This window comes from Bidens hawaiensis, unplaced genomic scaffold (assembly GCF_021521415.1).
Source record: "Bidens hawaiensis isolate Kalapana, Puna unplaced genomic scaffold, B.hawaiensis_p1.1 tig00000055_1, whole genome shotgun sequence".
NCBI classification, from domain to species: domain Eukaryota; kingdom Viridiplantae; phylum Streptophyta; class Magnoliopsida; order Asterales; family Asteraceae; genus Bidens; species Bidens hawaiensis.
In genome coordinates, this window is record NW_027491016.1 from 6604886 (window position 1) to 6627007 (window position 22122).

A 22122-nucleotide genomic window follows, 5' to 3' on the forward strand; every position below is an offset into this window, starting at 1 on the left:
TTACTATGTTAGTACATATCATATTCCTATGAGTAGAGGTGCACAAATTGGGTTTTCAAATACCCGGGTTCGGGTATGACCGGGTATTGAAAAAGCAGGTATTGGTAATACCCGGGTCGGTTCCGGGTTCTGGTTTTTTTTACACCTCTACCTATGTGTAACAAGCTAACCACATGAATAAAGTTATAAAAAGTAAAATATTAATAGCCGTGTAGAGGTTTTTTGGCCTCGTTTCCTACTCCAAAACGAAACCACTACACATACTCTTACGTACCATCAACATCACAATAATAGCCTTTATTTGTAACATAGAAGGCTTGAACATGTTGACTTTATGATGACTTTAGCACTATATTTCAACATATCCACCTTACTGAAAAGTCAAACTCAACACATTCAAACTCAACACATTTAGCAAATGTTTAACGCATTTAAACACTGTAGACACTTAGAACCTGGTATTGCTTTTGTCAACATATCATCCTCATTGTTAGCTGTAAACGAACCAAACTTCAGCGAACATGAATCATTCGGTGGAAAGTTCATTTATGTTTGTTTGTTTAATAAACAAATGATCATGAACAAGAAATTTCGTTTGATTAGTTAAACAAGCGAACATGAACAGATCCCCAGTTCGTTCAGTTGTGTTCATGGGCGTTATGTAATGTGTTCGTTCATAAACGTTTGTTTATGTTCGTTTGTATATGCTGTTCATGAAAGTTTTTTGTACATTTAGTTTTTTTATCTTTCTTTAATTTATTACCTATAACATAAAATATGAAACCATATTCTCACATTGTTTTTGCATTGTTTCTATTTTCTTTCTCATTATTCACATTGAAGAACAAATCGATCTCGATCTCAAGTTCTAGGCTCCGCCGATTTTATTTATGTTTGTTTATGTTCGTGAACACATTCATTTCATTAATGAACGAACACGAACAAAAAATCTTGTTCGTGAACGTAATGTTCGTGAACACATTATTTTTGGTTTTAGGACAAATTTGGGTTGCTTTGGCAAGTTGCCAAATCACATCCAACTTATTTTTGGTTTTAGGACAAACTAAGCACGTTCGTTTCACAGAATGGAATGGAATTGAAATTGAAATTTGAAGGAATTAGATTTAGAATCTGAGCATTCAAATAAAAATTGGAATTGGTTTGAAGGAATTGAAATTCAATTCCGTTCTTGATGTGTTCGTTTGACCAATGAATCCCCAAATGAATTAAAATCGGGGGGTTTTTTTTAACGAGGATAATGGCGGAAACATTTTAGTGTTTTTAGATTTTTCGTTTTTTATTATGTTTTGCCTTATGATTTTTTTATTTATTTATTAATTTTTTTAGGTGTTTTCGATTAAGATCAAAAACCCCAAAAAAAATATTCAAAAATAATAATAAAAAATTTATAACACATCAAAAAATGAAAAAGTAAAAAAAAAACTAAAATGTTTTATTCATTAACCTTGTTCAAAAAAAAAAAGAAAAAAAGAACCCCAAGAAAAGATTCTAATGAATTTACTTGAAATACTTCATGTTTGGAAGGATTTGTAATCCTTTTATTTAAAGAAAATTTGAAGGAATTGAATTCCAATTCCAATTTCAATTCTTTGACAACCGAACACACCAAAATGGAATTAAGATTCCAATTCTAATGAAACAAACACGCCATGTCATGGGATTTTAAATCAAATTCCTTTGAATACCTACGAATTCTATTAAACGAGCACGTCCTAAATATTTAGCCTATGAATACAACCCCTGTGGCTCTATGTAATTGTAATCTTCACCATCTCAAATTTAATATTGACTCATCTAGCATAAACCTAGATGTAGGCCAATTTGGACCGAACCACGTGAATCCCATCTCTCTTATTTCTTATTTGTTTTTGTTAGAGAGGTGTTTCATGTGTATTGTTCATGCTATGTCAAGAATCAACAGCAGCTAATCATCACCATTGAGAATCGCCTATTGACTATTATAGTTGATAATGGCAGCCGATCAAATAAGTAGAAGCAGCTAATCCAATCAAGATTGCAGCCTGCAGCAGGTCCGAGGATTAACAGAATCAGAGATGAGCGGAACATCGATCATCAGTCGTTAAACATCAAGATATCAGAAACAAACGCAGTTGTTTATTTTGTTCGATGACTGTCTGCAGCAGTTTCAGGTCGAACAAGTTGTTTGAGTAGCATCAGAGATCAGCAAGTCGTATTCAAATAACATCAACTGCTACTATTGAATCAGCAGGAGTCAGCCGAGAAAGAGGGGTCTAGGATAAGTTTAATTCTCAAACCACTTACAAGATTTGCTTGAACGGAAAAGACTAATCGTAGTTGCCCGTAGGCAATGATAGTGGTCGATTCATGCTTCTAAGCTGGTAGATTCTGGGTGAATGGGGATAAGTGGCTAACTACTTTTCCCTAATTCAAGGTTATATCGAGTTTCATTGAGAACATTTAACTAGCACGAAAAGAAAATCTTTTTGGCAAGTTAGTTTATCCCTCATAAGGGGGGTATTTGACAGGATGTTTGAATCCAAAGCAAGACAGCTCAACTTGCATTAAGTCAACCAGTCGAGCCAGTGTTGAAGTGGCGACTCATAAGTATCGAGTCAACTATCATCAGCATATGACATCAAAGTCTCAAATTAAACGTTTAACTACTGATCCAAACATCATCCAACTAATAAAACAAGCATAACAAACCACAATCTTTATTTGTCTAGGCACTTAAAACACACAGTTAAAAAACATAGTAGATAATAAACACAAAATAAAATCAAGCCCTCTCACCCCTGATACGCCTGGCGAGCTGAATGTCTTTAGGCATGATGGTCACACGTTTGGCATGGATAGCACACAGATTAGTGTCCTCAAACAACCCAACCAGATATGCTTCGGCCGCCTCTTGCAATGCTAACACAGCATGGCTTTGGAAACGCAGATCGGTCTGTAATTTCAATTCCAAGAATCAAACATTAACTGATCATTTTATTCATTTTCAATAACAAGACTCATATCATTTATAGAATTATTTTCACCTTAAAGTCCTGAGCGATCTCACGAACAAGCCTCTGAAAGGGGAGTTTCCTGATCAAAAGTTCGGTACTTTTCTGGTATTTACGGATTTCACTGCACCATAATATTTCCCCCACGATTAATATAAATGAAATATAAGCAATTTATCATAAAGAAAAAGAAAGCGATGAGTTACAAACCGAAGGGCAACAGTTCCGGGTCTGTATCTATGAGGTTTCTTCACACCACCGGTTGTTGGAGCAGACTTGCGAGCAGCCTAATGCACCAAAAATATGTAAAACAATATATATATTTTAACCCGCCCATTTTCGGTGTAATGTCCATATTAGCAATCAAGCAATAATACCTTGGTGGCAAGTTGTTTCCTTGGAGCCTTCCCTCCGGTTGACTTGCGGGCAGTTTGCTTGGTACGGGCCATCTACAATTTCAACAATTTATTTATAATGTGATCTATTTTTATAGTATTATTATATAAAGCAAACCCATTTCACATGCCTTAATTCATCAGAATATTCTGGCTAAAGATGAACAATCTTAAAAAAACCTCTAATCTTTAACAAACTACTCAAGGTTACAGTTATGGACTATGCAGTCAATCTCGGTGGTATCTCGATTATCGGTCCTCATGTGAAATATCGGTTAAAATATCGGTCAGAATATCGGTACCGGTAATATCGGCGATATTGACCGATAATTTCACCGAGATTTCACCGATATATCACCGATTCCCGATACCAGCATTTTAAGTCTTAATTTTCAACTTTTAGTGTTTAATGTTGGTGTTTCGAGTATTAATCAGTTCCTACTTGCTACAATTGTTAGTGTTACAAAAGGTTAATTTGTTAATAGGAGGAGAATATACTGAATTGTTAGTATTAAAGTGCTATATATATATATAAATTCTGCTTGATATTAAAAATATCGATATCCCACCAACTGAGATCTCAAATATCGGTCCTCGGCCGATATCCGATATTTTTCCACATTAACTACTTAGGTTATGGAATATGGACCCTCCATCATTAAAAGATTTATTATTATATTTTTACGCAGTTATAAATCCAAAAAAGTGTAATAAGGTATGGACTTATTTCAGTCATGCGAAACAAATGAACTCTGAAGCAACCTAACGGGCGTAAATTAACATATTATAAGCATGCAATGCAATGAATAATAAGTACTTTGAAAATATACTTAAATCAGCTATAAATACACTAGTACAAATACAAAATAAATAAAAAGTTCAGAATATGAATTATTAATAAATATACGCATTAACCTATAATATAAAAAAATAAATTACTAACTTAGGAATATGAGATATTCTAAATTAGGGTTGTATAATTTGGGGAAAATGAGAAGGTAATACACAAATGACAAATGTAACCGCGTAACTGACGTTAATTACCCTAACAGTAAAACGATAAAAGACGAATTAGGAACTGAAGAAAAAAAAACAAACCCTAATTGTGACAATTGAAATAAAATCAGATTAGGAACGTTAAACCTAATGATCGATTTGATTTGATACGAAAGAGAAGTTATTGTACCTCTACGACTTTGAATTTGAAAGCTTTTGATTTTGATTTTGAGCTTCTTCTTCTTCTTCTTTTCGATCTCTATATGTATAATTTTGAAATATACGACAAGATCGTGTATTTATAATGGGTCGGCTCACATATGAACCGGTTATTTTATGTTAACTCATTAAACCGGTTATCTTATGTTGGATCGGCGAATTGGCCGGTTTTAATTAAAACTGGGCACGTTAAATTATTTTAACATAGAAAATGCATACCGATTGCTAACTTAAGACAAATTTTTACCATGATTTGTAATGTCATCAAATATGAACCTAAGTAACAAAAAAAATAATAACAATATGTAAAGGCTAAAGTCGTGCATGAGATTTTGAAAATATAGTATATGAAATTTCGACTCAATCACATATTCGATTTGCTTGTTTTTATGTTGTTTTGATGATAAGCTTGTTGGCAACGCAAGGAATCCTATGGTACCCGTGTGTATGAGATCTTCCTTTTAGAAGGGAATAAAAACGATTACCTAAAATAAGAACCACCTAGGTGACGTGGCAAGAATGCGAAAAGAATTAGAAGGTTCATCTACCAATAGAAAGAGAAAGATCTGATACTATTCTTTTTTTGATGGATATGTTGTTTTTTTGTTTGAAATTGTGGATATGTTATCATATTAGATTACTTATTTTGTTCATGTATTTGGTTTACGTGTATCTACTTTTCGTGAATTCAAAAAACGTTTCTTAAGGTATATATATATAAACAAAATTTGTTCCCGTAATTTCATTGCTACAGAGGTAAAACTCTACCTTCTCATTCAAATAAGATTCACTTCAAAGTTATGAATTAAAAAACTGTATATAGACCGCCGATAACAATTGTAACACGAATATCACATGTTTTATGTTAGTTAACAAAATAATACAAACAAATGATTAGCTCTAAGGTTATCATTTCAAAGTCAATAATACAATAATGCAAACTACATCATACATTGCTTCCTTATGAGGCTGCAATCAGCTCCCTATTTGCAGCTCATAAATAAGCTTAAAATGACCTAATTGTTTCACTGTTAGCCAAAATATTTGAAAAGAAACAACACACTTTTTTTTATAGAAATAGTTAACCTGCAGCAATATTCTGAGTGATTGGCATATGAAAGCATAAGAAACAATAGTGCCAAGTTAAATGAAACCCAAACAAGCACAATATCACTGTCGCCACTAATAGCATCATCAATAATTCTAACAAAAACTAGCACGAGAGTTTAGAAAGCTAATTAACACGACGGACGATCAGTGCATCCGTCCATTTTCCAGTTCAAAATTAAGTCAGACTTCATCCTTCTCTTGATCCAGCAACTCATCATAATCGCCCTCGCCAAACAAAAACTTAATTACTCCCCTCTTTTCAGGCATCATACGATTGTTACAATACCGCTCATGCATCTCCACAAGCTCTCGAACCAACGCTCCCCCTTTCTTTGACGTGCCTGTAAAATTGGCAATAGATCTGTTGTTCGACCTCCTGTTGAGAATTTCTAGAGCAACCGCACCCAATGTTGGGAAATTGTGTCATTGGATCATCTGTTCCTTTTCCCGTGTACAAAAATACCGAAAATATTGTGGATGTGAAGTTCTGTGTATAAGGCTCCAGGCCTTGGAAAATTGGTCCACTTCATATTGTACCGAAGCATGCTGGAGAACTGGTGATTCCAACAACACCAAAGCCTTGTTTATAGAGAAAATTCCATGACAACATCCAACTGACGTAACGAGACTACGAGACAGCCATGGCCTCTCTGCTCGGACCCCCATGAGAGATATCTCAAAATTTCTCGGTTAAGTTCCATGTTTGCCCCAAACACTTTCTTTACCATTTTCGCCCGAGTGAGGTCTAACGGTGAAGAGGTAGGTCCCAGCAGAGCCCAGTTGGACCCACAGACTCACCTTGAAAAGGGACGTCTGCGCAGTTCAACCCGCAAGACTCCTTAACGGACGTCTGCGCGGTTGAACCCGCAAGACTAAACTAAAGGAACGTCTGCGCAGAAACCAACTGGATCAGCAGGACCCACCATGCTCAGAGACGTGACGTCCTCACGTGCGGTACGCAAGCTGTCCCCGCAGGAAACGCCTCCCAATGGTTTCCAGGTACTCCGCCTGTTCCCGCAGTTACGGATACCGGCCATCAGGGAAGGCCACCCGCGCAGCATGGCTACACGCACAAGGCTTAACTCTCATAATAATTCAGCAGTCACCTGAAGGAATGAGCAAGCCGGGAACAATCCCACACAAGGGCGGGAGGGGGAATACTCCCGCCCAAATAAGCCAGTCCGTACGATACGGGAAGATCTTCTGTACTGTACCTGACGAGGTATGGGCAAAAGATCTGACTAAAGATACGACAGCTTATTGACAACAGTATGGCGAGCAGCATGCTCCTGTACTGTATGTCACTATTAGCCGCTGCCTACTCACCAACTAGTGCCATACCACGTGCATAGCCGGCAGTTGGTGGAAAAGGAATAGTACACAGCAGGCCTGGTCACTATCAGCCGCTGCCTACCCACCAACTACCAGCAGGGCACGTGCGTAGGCCACTGTTGGTGGAACAGGAATACTATTGCAGCCGGCCACACCTCCTTGGAAACCTACCTTCGGCTATAAATACCACAAATGGTATGACCATCTGATCCCATCATATCTTAACATATCTTATCATATTATACCTGATATCTGCTCTAGCAATCTCTTAATATACATTTATATTTAAAGAGCAATCTAGTCTGATTCTCACGCCGGAGGGTGGTCACAAGGAGGAACCCCCCCTTCTCAGTGACAAGCTCACGGTGTCTGTTTTGCAGGTTATCAGAAGAACCATCTTCTCCGGGTCTAACCCCTCGTGGGAAACATCTATCTAACCCCCAGGTTATCCGTAATCTGCCCGGGGTCCGGTTAGTGTTTCTTCATTGGCGCCATCCATGCATAAAAGCTAGAACTTCATTTTTCTCCAGTTTTTTCAAACTTCTGGAAAGATGGTTAACGTTACTCCGGTCCCAAGGCCAACGAGTTACCAGGAAGCCCCGGTAACCACAACCCCAGCTACTGGGGGGAACACCGGCGAGCACACAAATTTTACGAACACTACCCCGGTTACCCAAGCCGGGGCAAGTGCAGTAAATTTTACGAACACTACCCCAGTTACCCAAGCCGGGGCAAGTGCAGTAAATTTTACGAACACTACCCCAGTTACCCAAGCTGGGGCAAGTGCAGTAAACAACCATCCCCTGGGATTCAATAATACCCAGGTAGAAAGACAGCAGACGAGACTCCCCCGCCAAACACTTGAACAAGTTAAAGCGTGGGCGGAAGCACGTCAGAAGGAATTCCAAGCTGAGTTGGACGAACGCTTACGTTCCGTCCAGCAGGCTGACGAATTTGGAAGCACTCGCCAACAGCTCAACATGAGCAGTGAGTGCGAGTCCTCGGACGATGATCAGGAGGAATCCGACACCGACGCAAACCCTCGCCTTAGGGCGAAAGGGAAGCGTAAGGAAACGGACTTCCAAACGAGAAGGAATTTCGGAGAAACCTTCAAACAAAGAAACACGGAGGGAAACCCACGTGACTTCTCCAAAACCTTCAGACCAACTGCTGCAAACGCGGGAACATCCAAGTTTGCAAGGGACATTGCGGAAGCAATCGCCCCAAAAAGTGCCAAGCAGATGCCCAACATCGGCACCTATGATGGTATATCCAACCCAGATGATCACCTGAACAGATTCATAGCGGGGGCAACCGTCAGCAGCTGGACGGAACCCACGTGGTGTTATATGTTCCAGATGACACTGGTTGGAGCGGCTAGAGCGTGGTTTGACCGTTTACCGGTCCACCACATCTATGATTGGGCGGACTTCCAACGCAAGTTCAGCCAACACTTCAGTCAACAGAGGAAGTATATTGAAGAACAGTGGACGATCCTCAACTGCGTTAGAGATAAGGATGAACCCTTACTAGACTTCATCACTCGCTTTAACTCGAAAAAGCTGAGTCTGGGCGTTATAAGCGAAGACCTTGTTCGCGCCGCTTTCATCCAGGGCGCCAAATACCCAGAACTTATCCGCACGTTGACGGGTAAAGATGGCATGCCATCTACATGGGATGCCATCATGACGGCAGCCAAGCGCTTTGCCGAAACGGAGAAGCAACTGGGTGGGAATCTGCCCCAGACTACAAACTTCTACACGCAGAGAACCAGAGAAAACGTCCAGACCGCCTGGCAAAACAAAAGGAGGAAGCCAAGCATGTGGCAATCAAGGGTAAACTTTGACACCTCATCCAGCTCTCGCTCCTTATTAGGCGGAATGGGTAATACACACCCATCAAACCGACACCCCAGGTGGACGCCTCTCACGAAAAGCGTCACGGAGATATTTGCCACTGAGAAACTCCCATGGCCAAAAGCTCCAACGGTCCGACAACGACCTGACGCGGATCAAAGTAAATACTGTGACTTCCACGGCACAAAGGGTCACACCACTGAGAAGTGTTCATCTTTAAGGGATATTATCGAAACATTCGTTAAGGAGGGCAAACTTACACACCTGGTGGCATCAATCAGGAATAGAGGGAAGAATGACAACCGATACAAAAGCAACGGACGAAAGCCCGTTGACATCAGCATTCACATGGTTCGTGGTAAAATCAGAGGAAGAAAAAGACGGACGACAGAACCATGCGCATGGAAAGAAGCTGAGGTGCGCTTCCCGCGAGTGCCAGGAGGACCCAGCAAAGAAGGCCCTATCGTCCTCAAAAGCCAGCTGGGGCACTACATCACTTCCTGCACTCTTGTTGACAACGGTGCCTCGTCAACAGTTATGTACAGGCAGTTCTTTGACAAGCTAGATGATGAAGACAAGGAACGCTTGGAAACGGTCTACGCCTCGATGGAAGGGTTCGACGGCAGCACAAACACCCCTCTGGGTATCCTATCTTTCCCCGTCACTCTCTCAGACGGAGAACACTCCCGCACAGAGGATGTGGACTTTGTCGTAATGAGGAAGCCACACCACACGTACGACATTCTCTTCGGGAGAGACGGGATGGCAAGATTCAATGCCGTGGTATCCTCAGTCCACGCATGATGGGATGGCCAACAGCTGAGGGCGTGGCGATGGTCATCGGTATTCCCCAGGTATGCATAGCATCTGTCTCAACACCCAAACCAAAGATGGCTAAACCCACCATCACCGAACCAGAAGAATGGGCTTTTAATGGCAAATACCCCGACCAGGCGGTTACCATTGGCCCAACAATAACTGATCCTACGCGCACATTACTCAAACGCTTACTACAAATAAACGCTGACATCTTCGCATGGAAACCAGCAGACATGACTGGTGTACCTCGAAGTAAAGCAGAACATAAGCTCAAGTGTGACCAGGCTTTTACGCCAGTCATACAAAAGCGTAGAGTAATGGGGGCGGAACAAGCTAACGCGTGTAGAACCCAAGTCAAGGAACTCCTTGACGCGGGCATCGTACGCGTTAGCAGATATCAAACTTGGGTTGCAAATCCCGTTATGGTACCGAAGTCTAACAAGCAATGGCGCATGTGCATAGATTTCAAAGACTTGAATAAAGCATGCCCCAAAGATTGTTACCCGTTACCCGAAATTAATCTTAAGGTAGATTCGTTAGCACCGTTTCGCCTTAAATGCTTCCTTGATGCGTATAAGGGGTACCATCAAATCCACATGGCCGTTGACGATCAGGACAAAACCGCATTTCGGACGCCCGATGGCACATTCTGTTATCAAATGATGCCATTCGGACTTAAGAATGCCGGGTCCACATACCAACGCCTGATGGACAAAGAGTTTCATGCCCAAATTGGGAGGAACTTGGAAGTATACATGGATGACCTGGTCATTAAAAGCCTTGACCCAGAAGCGATGTTGAAAGACATCGAAGAAACATTCGACACACTCAGAAGGATAAACATGAAGCTCAACCCGAGCAAGTGTTCCTTTGGGATGGAAGAAGGGAAGTTCTTAGGAGTCATTGTTACAAAAGATGGCTTCAGAGCGAACCCTGAAAAGGTCGAAGCCATTATAAAAATGGAATCGCCTACTACCATCAAACAAGCTCAGACACTGAACGGACGCCTAGTTGCACTTAACCGCTTCTTGGCAAATCATGCGGATAGGTCGTTCCCATTCGTGTCGACGCTGAGAAACTGTCTAAAGAAAACGCACTTCCGCTGGACACCAGAAGCGGAAGCAGCTTTTCAGGAAATTCGGTCACGTTTGATCGAACTCCCAACGCTCACAGCACCAGAAGCGGGAGAGGAATTAATCCTATACCTCTCCGCCACAGATAGAGCAACCGGGGCCGTCCTGTTAGTCGAGCGAAAAGGTATCCAGATGCCAATCTACTATGTTAGCCGTCTCCTATCAGACGTCGAAACTCGGTACTCTACCCTGGAAAAATTAGTCTTAGCACTTGTACAGGCTTCACGCAGGCTAAGACGATATTTCCAAGGTCACCCAATTACTATTCTCACCAACTTCAAACTTGCAAACGTTTTAGGCAAACCCGAACTTTCGGGACGCCTAGCCAAATGGGCAATAGAGTTAGGAGAATACGCGATAAAATACAAGCCAAGGCCAGGTATAAAAGGCCAGGTCTTGGCCGACTTTATTGCTGAAGTCCCCGCATCGCGGGAGAAAGAGTGCCAGGACGAGGCTCAACCCTCTCCAGCACTAGACATCGATGAAGTCTGGCGACTTTACACTGATGGAGCGGCCAGCAGCGAGGGCTCAGGCGCAGGGTTAAAACTTACCAACCCAGCAGGCCAAGAATACACTTATGCTATTCGACTAGACTTTCCAAGTACGAACAACGAAGCTGAGTATGAAGCATTCTTGGCCGGGTTGAGGATTGCGCGAAAAATGGGAGTAAAGAACTTGGAAGCCCATGTGGATTCCATGTTAGTTGCCAATCAGAAAAACGGGACGTACACGGCCGTAAACGACACAATGGCCCTGTATCTCGCTCAAGCAAAAACCCTCATGCGCGATTTTAATGATTGTAAAGTCATACACGTCAAGCGTAGCGAAAACAAATCTGCGGATGCGTTAAGCAAGCTTGCGTCATTAGCTTTCACTCACTTGGGAAAAGACATCCGCATTGAACTGCTTGGAGCACCATCAGTCCCACACAAGGAAGTCTGTGTCATCCAAACCGGCACAGAAACGTGGATGACACCAATAATAAATTACCTTGCGGCGGGCATACTACCAGAGTCAAAAACAAAGGCAAGAAAACTACGCTGTAAAGCACTGAACTATCAACTCATCGATGACATCCTTTACAGACGTAACTTTCTTGGCCCCCTCCTCAGATGCGTCGACGACCAAGATGCCAACTACCTCCTAAGGGAAGTACACGAAGGCATCTGTGGGATACATGCAGGTCCACGCGCAGTTGTAGCTAAGCTAAACAATGCGGGATACTTTTGGCCGGGGATGCACACGGATGCGCTGGCGTACATCAGAAAGTGCAGGTCTTGTCAGCTCTACGCACCCAACACGCATCGCCCGAAGAATGAACTTGTTCCAGTCACCTCTGCATGGCCATTGCAGAAATGGGCCATCGACGTGACAGGCCCATTTCCCACAGCGGCAGGGAACGTCCAGTTTCTAGTGGTCGCCATCGACTACTTCACCAAGTGGATAGAGGCAAAACCCTTAGCCCAAACGACCGCAAAACATATCAAAAAATTCATTTGGGAATTTATCATTTGTCGTTTCGGGCTTCCACAGAATTTGGTGAGCGATAACGGCACCAACTTTGCTGACAAGAAGCTACAACAGTGGCTTAAAGAACTTCAAATCACCCACACCTTTACCTCGGTGACGCACCCGCAGGGTAATGGTGAGGTAGAAAGAGCAAATAGGAGCATCGTCGACGGCATAAATAGAAGACTATTGGAACACAGATCCGGCTGGGTGGACGAAGTTCCACACGTACTTTGGGCACACAGAACGATGAAAAAGACAAGTACGGGAGAAACCCCGTTCAGCCTCACTTATGGCACTGAAGCCATGGTCCCGGTCGAAATTGGTTTACCCTCACCAAGGGTCATGATTCAACCAGAGGACAATAATGCGGAAAGACGGTTAGACCTTATGCTAACCGAGGAACGCAGAGACTTAGCCGCAATGCGTGAAGAGAACTACAAACGACAAATGCAAAAGTACTACAACACGCGGGTAAAACTCTGCAACTTCAATGTAGGAGACTACATATTGCGTAACAACGAGGCTTCGAACCAAAATCGCCCAGGAAAGCTGACCCCTGTCTGGGAAGGTCCGTACGTTATCAAACAAGTGCTGGGAAAGGGCGCATACCGGCTCAAAAGGCTCGATGGCATTCCCGTCCCAAGAACATGGAACGGAGCTCAATTACGCAAATGTTACATGTAGATCAATTCCAAATTTGTAAAGAAAAGGCCAAGAGCCACTTCTAATGGAAATGATTCTCCTTAGAACATTGACGCTGATGATTTTACATTTATACTTATAAACTTTCCACACGGATATGCCGGTCTTCACCGCATAATTACGAGGAAAGTCGTTGCGTGGGGAAGGCGGCAAAACCCGCATAAACCCAAAAAACGGCAAACCTTCACGCAGGTCAGTCATAGGTAAACTTTGGTCATTCCACCAAATGAAAGTGCCGGTCCTAACCGCACAAATTATAAGAAACCGAACCTATTGATAACCGCGCGTCGAACGGTTAACTTATCCAAAACACTGGGAAAATTGCTAAAATAAACTAAAATATGCATGCGCAATTCATATAACGTTTATAACGCAAGTCTAAAAGATTCAAAAGTAAGCGGGAATATACCCCTTACCTTGGCAACCAAGTAACTATAAGACGGGTGTGGGTACAGTGTTAAGGCAAAACCCTTCACATACCTAGCACCTGCAGGGAATTGACGCCAGGAATACCTCGGCAACCAAGTAACTATAAGACGGGTGCGGGTACAGTGTTAAGGCAAAACCCTTCACATACCTAGCACCTGCAGGGAATTGACGCCAGGAATATCTTGGGAGTAAAGTAACTATAAGACGAGTGCGGGTACAGTGTCAAGGCAAAACCCTTCACATACCTAGCACTCCGCATGGAAATGAAACCAAGAAGGATCTTCTGGGCCATGCTTGCGCAAACGGGAATAACATCCCCGCATAGCGGGAACGTCGAGAACTAGATTGTTTGAAACTTCAAGATGGAATTGGTGGTTTTAACATAATTGATCACTATGTTCAAAACTACCAAAACCCCATGGAGAATCTACACAAGAGGTACTCAACGCTCCTGACTTGCGAGGAGGTTACAGACCTACCCGCATCATACCCAAAGATCAAGCAGAACAGTGGGAAATTCTGCGTGACATTAGGACTTCCGCGGGAAGAATCCCCATGGAAAACCTTAAAACTAAACCCTTTTCAAAAACCCTTTCCTTAAGTCCAAAAGTTCACCTCACTTTATTAAACATTCATGAGAAGAACATTGGACTTGGGGGGACTTGAAGAGGTAGGTCCCAGCAGAGCCCAGTTGGACCCACAGACTCACCTTGAAAAGGGACGTCTGCGCAGTTCAACCCGCAAGACTCCTTAACGGACGTCTGCGCGGTTGAACCCGCAAGACTAAACTAAAGGAACGTCTGCGCAGAAACCAACTGGATCAGCAGGACCCACCACGCTCAGAGACGTGACGTCCTCACGTGCGGTACGCAAGCTGTCCCCGCAAGAAACGCCTCCCAATGGTTTCCAGGTACTCCGCCTGTTCCCGCAGTTACGGATACCGGCCATCAGGGAAGGCCACCCGCGCAGCATGGCTACACGCACAAGGCTTAACTCTCATAATAATTCAGCAGTCACCTGAAGGAATGAGCAAGCCGGGAACAATCCCACACAAGGGCGGGAGGGGGAATACTCCCGCCCAAATAAGCCAGTCCGTACGATACGGGAAGATCTTCTGTACTGTACCTGACGAGGTATGGGCAAAAGATCTGACTAAAGATACGACAGCTTATTGACAACAGTATGGCGAGCAGCATGCTCCTGTACTGTATGTCACTATTAGCCGCTGCCTACTCACCAACTAGTGCCATACCACGTGCATAGCCGGCAGTTGGTGGAAAAGGAATAGTACACAGCAGGCCTGGTCACTATCAGCCGCTGCCTACCCACCAACTACCAGCAGGGCACGTGCGTAGGCCACTGTTGGTGGAACAGGAATACTATTGCAGCCGGCCACACCTCCTTGGAAACCTACCTTCGGCTATAAATACCACAAATGGTATGACCATCTGATCCCATCATATCTTAACATATCTTATCATATTATACCTGATATCTGCTCTAGCAATCTCTTAATATACATTTATATTTAAAGAGCAATCTAGTCTGATTCTCACGCCGGAGGGTGATCACAAGGAGGAACCCCCCCCCCCCCCTTCTCAGTGACAAGCTCACGGTGTCTGTTTTGCAGGTTATCAGAAGAACCATCTTCTCCGGGTCTAACCCCTCGTGGGAAACATCTATCTAACCCCCAGGTTATCCGTAATCTGCCCGGGGTCCGGTTAGTGTTTCTTCAAACGGGTACCTTAATCTTTTCAGCTTGTCATCACCAAGTCCTAATCTTCCACCAATTCCTTTCACCCTGGCTTTCACGAAGTTAGCTTAGTTATTCTCATAAATGTGTTTGAACGGTAACAATAAGCTCACTCCGATGAATATGACAATTTTTTCTGTAACTCTGTAGGAATCTTTAATATCAAAGTGATAGCCGGCATCTTCAGACTCTGTTGGAATACATAATACATTGACTTTTGCGCCTGCTTGTTCTAGTGGTTTCATCATAGCATTGCGCAATTCTGGAGCAAATGCACCGATAACACTGACAAATAGGGCACCTACCTCTTTAGAGCATTCCCAACCCAATCCCTAAAATTATGTGAGGAGAGTTTGTAAATTTTAGGGTGGGGTTGTGACAGCATTCTCATCCTATTTTCTATCTCCAAACTAAAAATTACACTAAAACTCAATATATTTTCTCTTTCCATTTCAATTAAATAATACTTTTTTATACATCTTTCACTAACTTTTCTCTTTCCCTCACTCACAACCACTTTCAAAAAATATTAAAAAATTATATGGGGTGAACAGTAACTTTTCAAATATACAGAAAATCACTGTTTTTTCTAAAATATAAAAACTTTTCACTCACGACAACCAAAATCACTCTCTAATTTATAAAAACACCCCTCACATAAAATGAAGGGTTGGATGAGAATGCTTTGAGTGGTTGTAAGTGTAAATTATAGGGTGGAGAGAGAAAAAGTAGTGATTTTTTGTAAATTTGGGAAAAGTTAGTGATTTTTTGTAAATTATAGGGTGGAGAGAGAAAACTGTAATGATAAAGGTATAAAAAGTATTATTTAATTGAACATGAGAGAGAAATCTAGTGTTTTTTAGTGTAATTATAGAGATAGAGATGGGGGACGAGCTGGGAATGCTCGTGGTAAAAGGGTCTAGCAAATGCTAGCGACAACAATCTTATCATCTGCATGATCATCACCTATCAAACCATCCATCGGAACGTTTCTGCCACGCACATTAGGTCATTTTGTTTTCTTTTTCTTTTTGATATATAATTTGGCCTTTCTAAAAAAAAAAGCATTTAGTAGTAATTAGGACATAGCTTATAAGGAGGGATAGCACCCGCTACCCCTCAACTTTTCCGGTGAAGTGAAAATTTTTTCGTTTTGTGTATTACGTTACCCCTGAAAATTATATTACGCTACATCGCTACCTCTCAAAAATTTAGAAAAGGCCAAAACTTTACCTTTTAAAGTTTATAAGCCCAAGATTATAAAAAGCCTACCATTTAATTAAAACTTAAAAGCCCAACTTAAATAATCGGCTGAAGATAGGCATGAAACGGGTTATCGTGCGCCGGTACAAAACGCCTAACCAGGCACCCGTATGCGCTAAACATGTGATCGGGCGTGGAGACGCGCATAATGCTAAACTAGGCCCGGGATGCGTGAAATGTATAACAAGGTGTTTGTATGAGCAAAACGTGTTACCGGGCGCCGGCACACTCGAAAGGCAATAACAAACCCGCGAAACTGGTAATTGGGCGCCAATACACGCGAAACAGGTAATCTAACGCTGGTACATGCAGCGCGTAACCAATTATATATATATATATATACTAATTCATAATTATGAAATTGGTAATTGGGCGCCAGTACACGTGAAACAGGTAATCTAACACCGGTACGTGCAGCGAGTAACCAGGCTGGGGAAGTGCGAAACGCGTTACAAAAACCCATACGCGCGAAACGCGAAACCAACTACCCATACTGTAACATCTCGGGAATACCCTAATCAATTTTGGGCTAAAAATGCAAATTCTGAGAGTTAAAGGGCTAAAAATGCCAAATCTGAAAATAGAGGGACTGAAAATGAAAATTCTAAACTTTATGCATATTTGCGTATCGCGAAGATGCAAGGCTGAACAACTTCGCGTATCGCGAAGATGCTGGCACACATTTCAAAGCTTATCCAGTTACGTGGCGACACATGTCAACACGGGGTTGACATGCAAGATTGCAGCGCCGTCATGAATCTTCGCATATCGCGATCCGCCATAGCATGCATCTTCGCGATACGCGAAGATGCATAAATGGAGGCTATAGATAGGCAGCTCGAGTTTGAACCCTATTCATCCCACATTCACCATTACAACACACACACTTAGTGTTGAGAAGCGTGCTAGCTTTGCTGAGAAGTCCCGAGGTTCGTTTTCGTGAAGTTTGTACAAGTATTGAAGGGTTAGCGAGCCGTAGAGAAGCTGAGCAAGTTAGGAACGAAGTTCTGCCAACTAAGCAATCGTTCTGCCTTAGCATAAGTATTTCAAGCATCCACTAAGGTAGAATCTAAGTCTAAGTTATTGTCAATTATATTATATTGAGCTTAGACTCACTCAAGGCTATGGCCTTTAACCTTAAAAGTATTTTCAAAAGCATTCACGAACAGATTTCAATCAAACATTATTTTTATAAATATAATGTTATACAAAACTATATTTTAACGGGCATGTCGTAACTGGAAGGGGGATATCATTAGCAGACTCTTCTTGCCTAAGGTAAGTAATTCGTACACATCCCAATCAACCGCGGGACCCGTTTACTTACCTGGAGAAGTTTGCCAACGTGATAAACCTTATTAGGCCAAAGCATGCTATACCAAACGTCACGCTAATACAATCATGATTTCAAAACATTCACAAACCTAATCAAGGTTAAAACCAAACTTAAAGTCTGCAGTCTAATCAAGAAACACCATCAAGGTGATCATTCAAACCTATTTGTTTATAGGTTAAACGATCAGTCGCAATCAAGAAAGGTTTTCAAACAATCAACATCATCGGTACAGGTGAATATGTTAAACCTTTGTAAACAGTCAAACATATTTATACTCTATAAGATAGACATGTTATTGTCTTATAGAGTCAGTCAAACGTTTACATGAGATTTCGTGATCTCTAAAACGTTATACTACAAATTAGAGAATAAAACAACTCAGACCAAATACACATGTGTCTGGATCCAAACATAACCGTTAAGCCTAAACAGTCAAAGGCTACGTGGCCGCGGGCTAATGGTCATATATAGTTTCTCCGGTATGGGCTACGTGGCTCGGAGACTTGTGTGTGTGTAGGGCAATGTTACATATACCGGGTATAGAAATATATCTGCTGAGATTGTCAAAAAAACTATATTTGTATTATAATTGTTATTTAAATGCCTTTAGAGTCATAACTATTCACCAGCACATAACTGACGTATTTTAATCCCATTTTCAGGTAATTAAGTTTGATGGTATATAGCAAGGATTAGAGTCGTCTCGAAGATAGAAGTTCGCACCACATGATGGCTCAATTTTGTTATAAAATCCTTGTAATATTAAGAACAATATTTTGTAAAACTTCAACTTGGGTATTTAATTCCCAAGTAAATTTTCAATGTAAATTAATATTATATTAAACCTTTAAGTCTTCCTCTAAAATTGACACCAAACTCTGATACAATTTCAAAACATGTACCAACTATTGGTTATACTCCTAGGCCCTAAATTAGGGTGTGACACATACGCGCTAAACGGTTACAAATATTTTTTCGTTAATGTACGGTAAAAAAAAATTGCGCTACCCCTAAAATTATTTTCTAGATCCGCCACTGGTAGTAATCCACATATGTTTTTAGGAAGTTGTAAACGCAAAGATATAAGATCATCTAAAAAACCAATACCTGATTTCATAAAAAAAATGTTCACATATAGATAGGCTTGTAAACGAATCGATTAATGTTCAGCGAACCGTTGGATAGAGAGCATGAACAAAAATTTGTGTTCAATTAATTAAGTGAGCGTATGTTTCGTTCATTCATTATCATTTATTCTCGTTGGCATATATCTCAACATAATATATATATATATATATATATATATATATATATATAGATATATATAATTTGTATGTTACAAATTATATCACCCTAATACCTCAATCTAATTAAATACTATTTGTTCGTTTGTGTTCATTTAAGTTTGTTCAAATATGAACATTTGTGTTCGTGAATTGTTCGTTTAAATCTAAAATGAACACAAACAACCTCATTGTTTATAGTGAACACAAATATTTGTCCGATTGTCTGTCCGTGTGTCATGTTCATGTTCGCTTAAAGTTAAATGAACGAACACGAGCATGCTTCGTCCGGTTCGTTTACATGCCTAGATATAGATCTCTAAATAGTCGGTTGAGGCCATTCCTTAACTGTACAATTATGTGTCATGATTTAGAACCTAAGGTAGCTTGGGTAACGGTACGAATGATGAGATGATAAGGACATGGTGGATACGTCGCTGCCCACTAGTACATCCTATATATAAGTGCCCTTATCGGATTGCCATTTGAAGCGTTGCTTCGGTTATTAAGAAGTTCAACATTATGATATTTTCTTTAAAAAGTTTAATTTGTTTTCAAAACGATGATGTTTTGGTTTTCCTTAATTTCGGGACGAAATTCCCTAAAGTAAGAGAGACTGTAACATCTTGGATTTTTTGTTTACGTTTAAACCGAACGGGAATAATTTAGATTTTCATTATTAAAAATAATAATATATTTAAGTTTCTAATGTTCAATTTATACCCCTCATACTTTATATAATATCTAAATCCTTATTTAAAACATAAAAAGTTCAATAATGGACCAAATATCAAACTACAGGGACTAAAAATGCAAAAAAATGAAACTTTCCCCATTGTGGCCCGGGGTGCTGCGCGACGGAACCACCCTAGGTGGCTACGCGGCGCGACTGGGTACCTACATAGATCGTTTAAGCCTTAGTTCGTTTTTTAGGTCGTTTAAGGTATAAAATCGTTTATTTTAAGCATGTTAGAGTGAATTAAGGTCCAAGTAAACATCATACAACTAAAATACCATTCCTAAATCGTTTTCCCTTGTCCAAGATCAGATCTTTGTGAATAAATCAAAGATTCTTTCCTTAAATCGCATATACTTGCTTAAACGGGCCAAAAAGCCCATATTTGGTTCGTTTTAGCTATTCTTATATAAACACATCATAATTCCCTGCTGTAAACCTTTACCTAAACCTGCTACATCTCCTCCAACCGTCACCTACCTCTGATCATTCTCAAAACCTTCGGTGTTTGCATATTCGTTAAAGACACAAGCCTTGACGTTTGACTTTGCTTATATGTTGATCTTTACCTCGTTATATCTCTTGATCCTTTCACTTTCCGGGTAAGTTGTAAATTGTAAAATTGTTTATACATATTCCCTAGTCAATAACCTTCAATAAATTTCTGAGATTGAAGGGTATTGACTGATCAATTGCTTTAAAACCCGATAAAGGGTAAAACAGTCAACAACATTGACTTCTCGTTTTCTCATACTTCTGGTCTGATTCAACGTTCGGTCCAGAAGACTTTTCTTCTCGTAATTAAATTTTAAGAGTTCTGACCAAAACCCGACTCCCGAATTGAAGTTCGAATTCTGGTTAGACTCAACTCGTTTAAACATTAAAATCAACATAACTAGAGTTCTACTCATCCTTTTGGATTGATTCCAGCGGCATTAAGTTCGTTTTTATTTATAGTTTCATATCATAAAGTTTCAGATTCTGATCATTAATCTCGTTGGATGTGTATTGGACGACTCGCTTAAATCATTAGTTCGTTTGTCGAATTTATTAATCACTTGCCTTCCGTCTAAGGTGAGTTTGATCATTCCCCTTGTATCTATTGTTTTCAAACAATTTGGGGACATATGCGTACTTATTCATATTTTCTATCTATATATATATACACAAAATCGCAAATATAATCATTGTGTGAATATCAGTTGAATGCTATTTGCTAGTTGCTACATGTTTAATTGTTTACTTGATAACGTTTCAGAGAGGTCCAACATATCCCCTTGTAGAGGGTTCTCATTAGTATGATCATACGCTCGTCTTAGTAACCGGAGCCCGATTCGTTTGGCAAAGGTAAAACGACAACCTTAGTCATTGTAATTAATGCCCGATTCGCTTGGCAACGATTTCATTGGCACACACGATTTGGTTATATGCATGTTTGTTATGATTCGATTTATTATTATCACATGGTTGGTTTGCGCATTTATCATTTATCATTTATCATTTATCAACTATATATATATGCTATTATTTAATGTTCCAAAATTGATGGTCATCTCACTCAACATGTTTGTTGACAAAACTCCATTTTCTACGCATATGTAGGTTGCCTGAGTTGAAGGATTGACACTTAGAAAGACCATAGGGTTATATTGAAGACAAACTTAAATTTAGACTTGTTATAGTTATTTGTTTGAATTGTTTGGTTGTATTTGATTATTATGTGTATTATTTGAACAAAATAATTTATTTGATATTGTCATTTATATTTATGATAGTATCTTTGAGCTGTGAGCAATCGGATTACGCCCCGGCATTTCCGCCTTAGGTTGGGGTGTGACAATAACTAAAACCAATAAATTAACGATGTAATATCATAATCCGGTATTAATATCATAATCTCAAAATACAAAACATTACAGATCAAGAGATGGAAAGTGAATATATGCAGTAAATTGTGTTAATTTACTGTACCTTTGATAGAGATTTGGCCTTATCGGATTTCGTCATGGATGCTCCGATTGTAGTGTCTAGTGTGTTCGGAGTCAAATATAGAAGAGTAAGGTGACGATTGATTTTCTTTTTATATTTATTGTTAAAGTATAAGAGCATTCTCAACATATACCCTATTTCTATTATTAAAGTATAAGAACATTATCGGGGCTGCAAGCAGGGGTGTTAATTCCTAGCACGACCCGAAACATGACACGGAAAAATATATGCTTTGGGTCAACTGACAC

The 22122-nt window shown here is 40.6% G+C and overlaps 1 protein-coding gene across 1 annotated transcript; it reads right to left on the minus strand.

The window, feature by feature from the left end:
• Nucleotides 1–2622: 2622 nt before the first annotated feature.
• On the minus strand, nt 2623–3487 carry LOC143534410 (histone H3.3). The gene is made up of 4 exons (XM_077028930.1): nt 3389–3487; nt 3222–3298; nt 3045–3135; nt 2623–2953 (listed from the first exon to the last, which is right to left on the minus strand). The coding sequence occupies exons 1-4, from the start codon at nt 3458–3460 to the stop codon at nt 2783–2785; spliced, it is 411 nt and encodes a 136-aa protein (XP_076885045.1). The 5' UTR covers nt 3461–3487; the 3' UTR covers nt 2623–2782.
• Nucleotides 3488–22122: the final 18635 nt, after the last annotated feature.

Coding starts and splice junctions, on each gene's coding strand:
- LOC143534410 (XM_077028930.1), bottom strand. CDS start 3,460: ATGGCCCGTACCAAGCAAACTGCCCGCAAGTCAACCGGAGGGAAGGCT. Junction 3,299..3,388: donor GGAAACAACTTGCCACCAAG/GTATTATTGCTT, acceptor TTGGTGCATTAG/GCTGCTCGCAAGTCTGCTCC. Junction 3,136..3,221: donor CCCGGAACTGTTGCCCTTCG/GTTTGTAACTCA, acceptor ATTATGGTGCAG/TGAAATCCGTAAATACCAGA.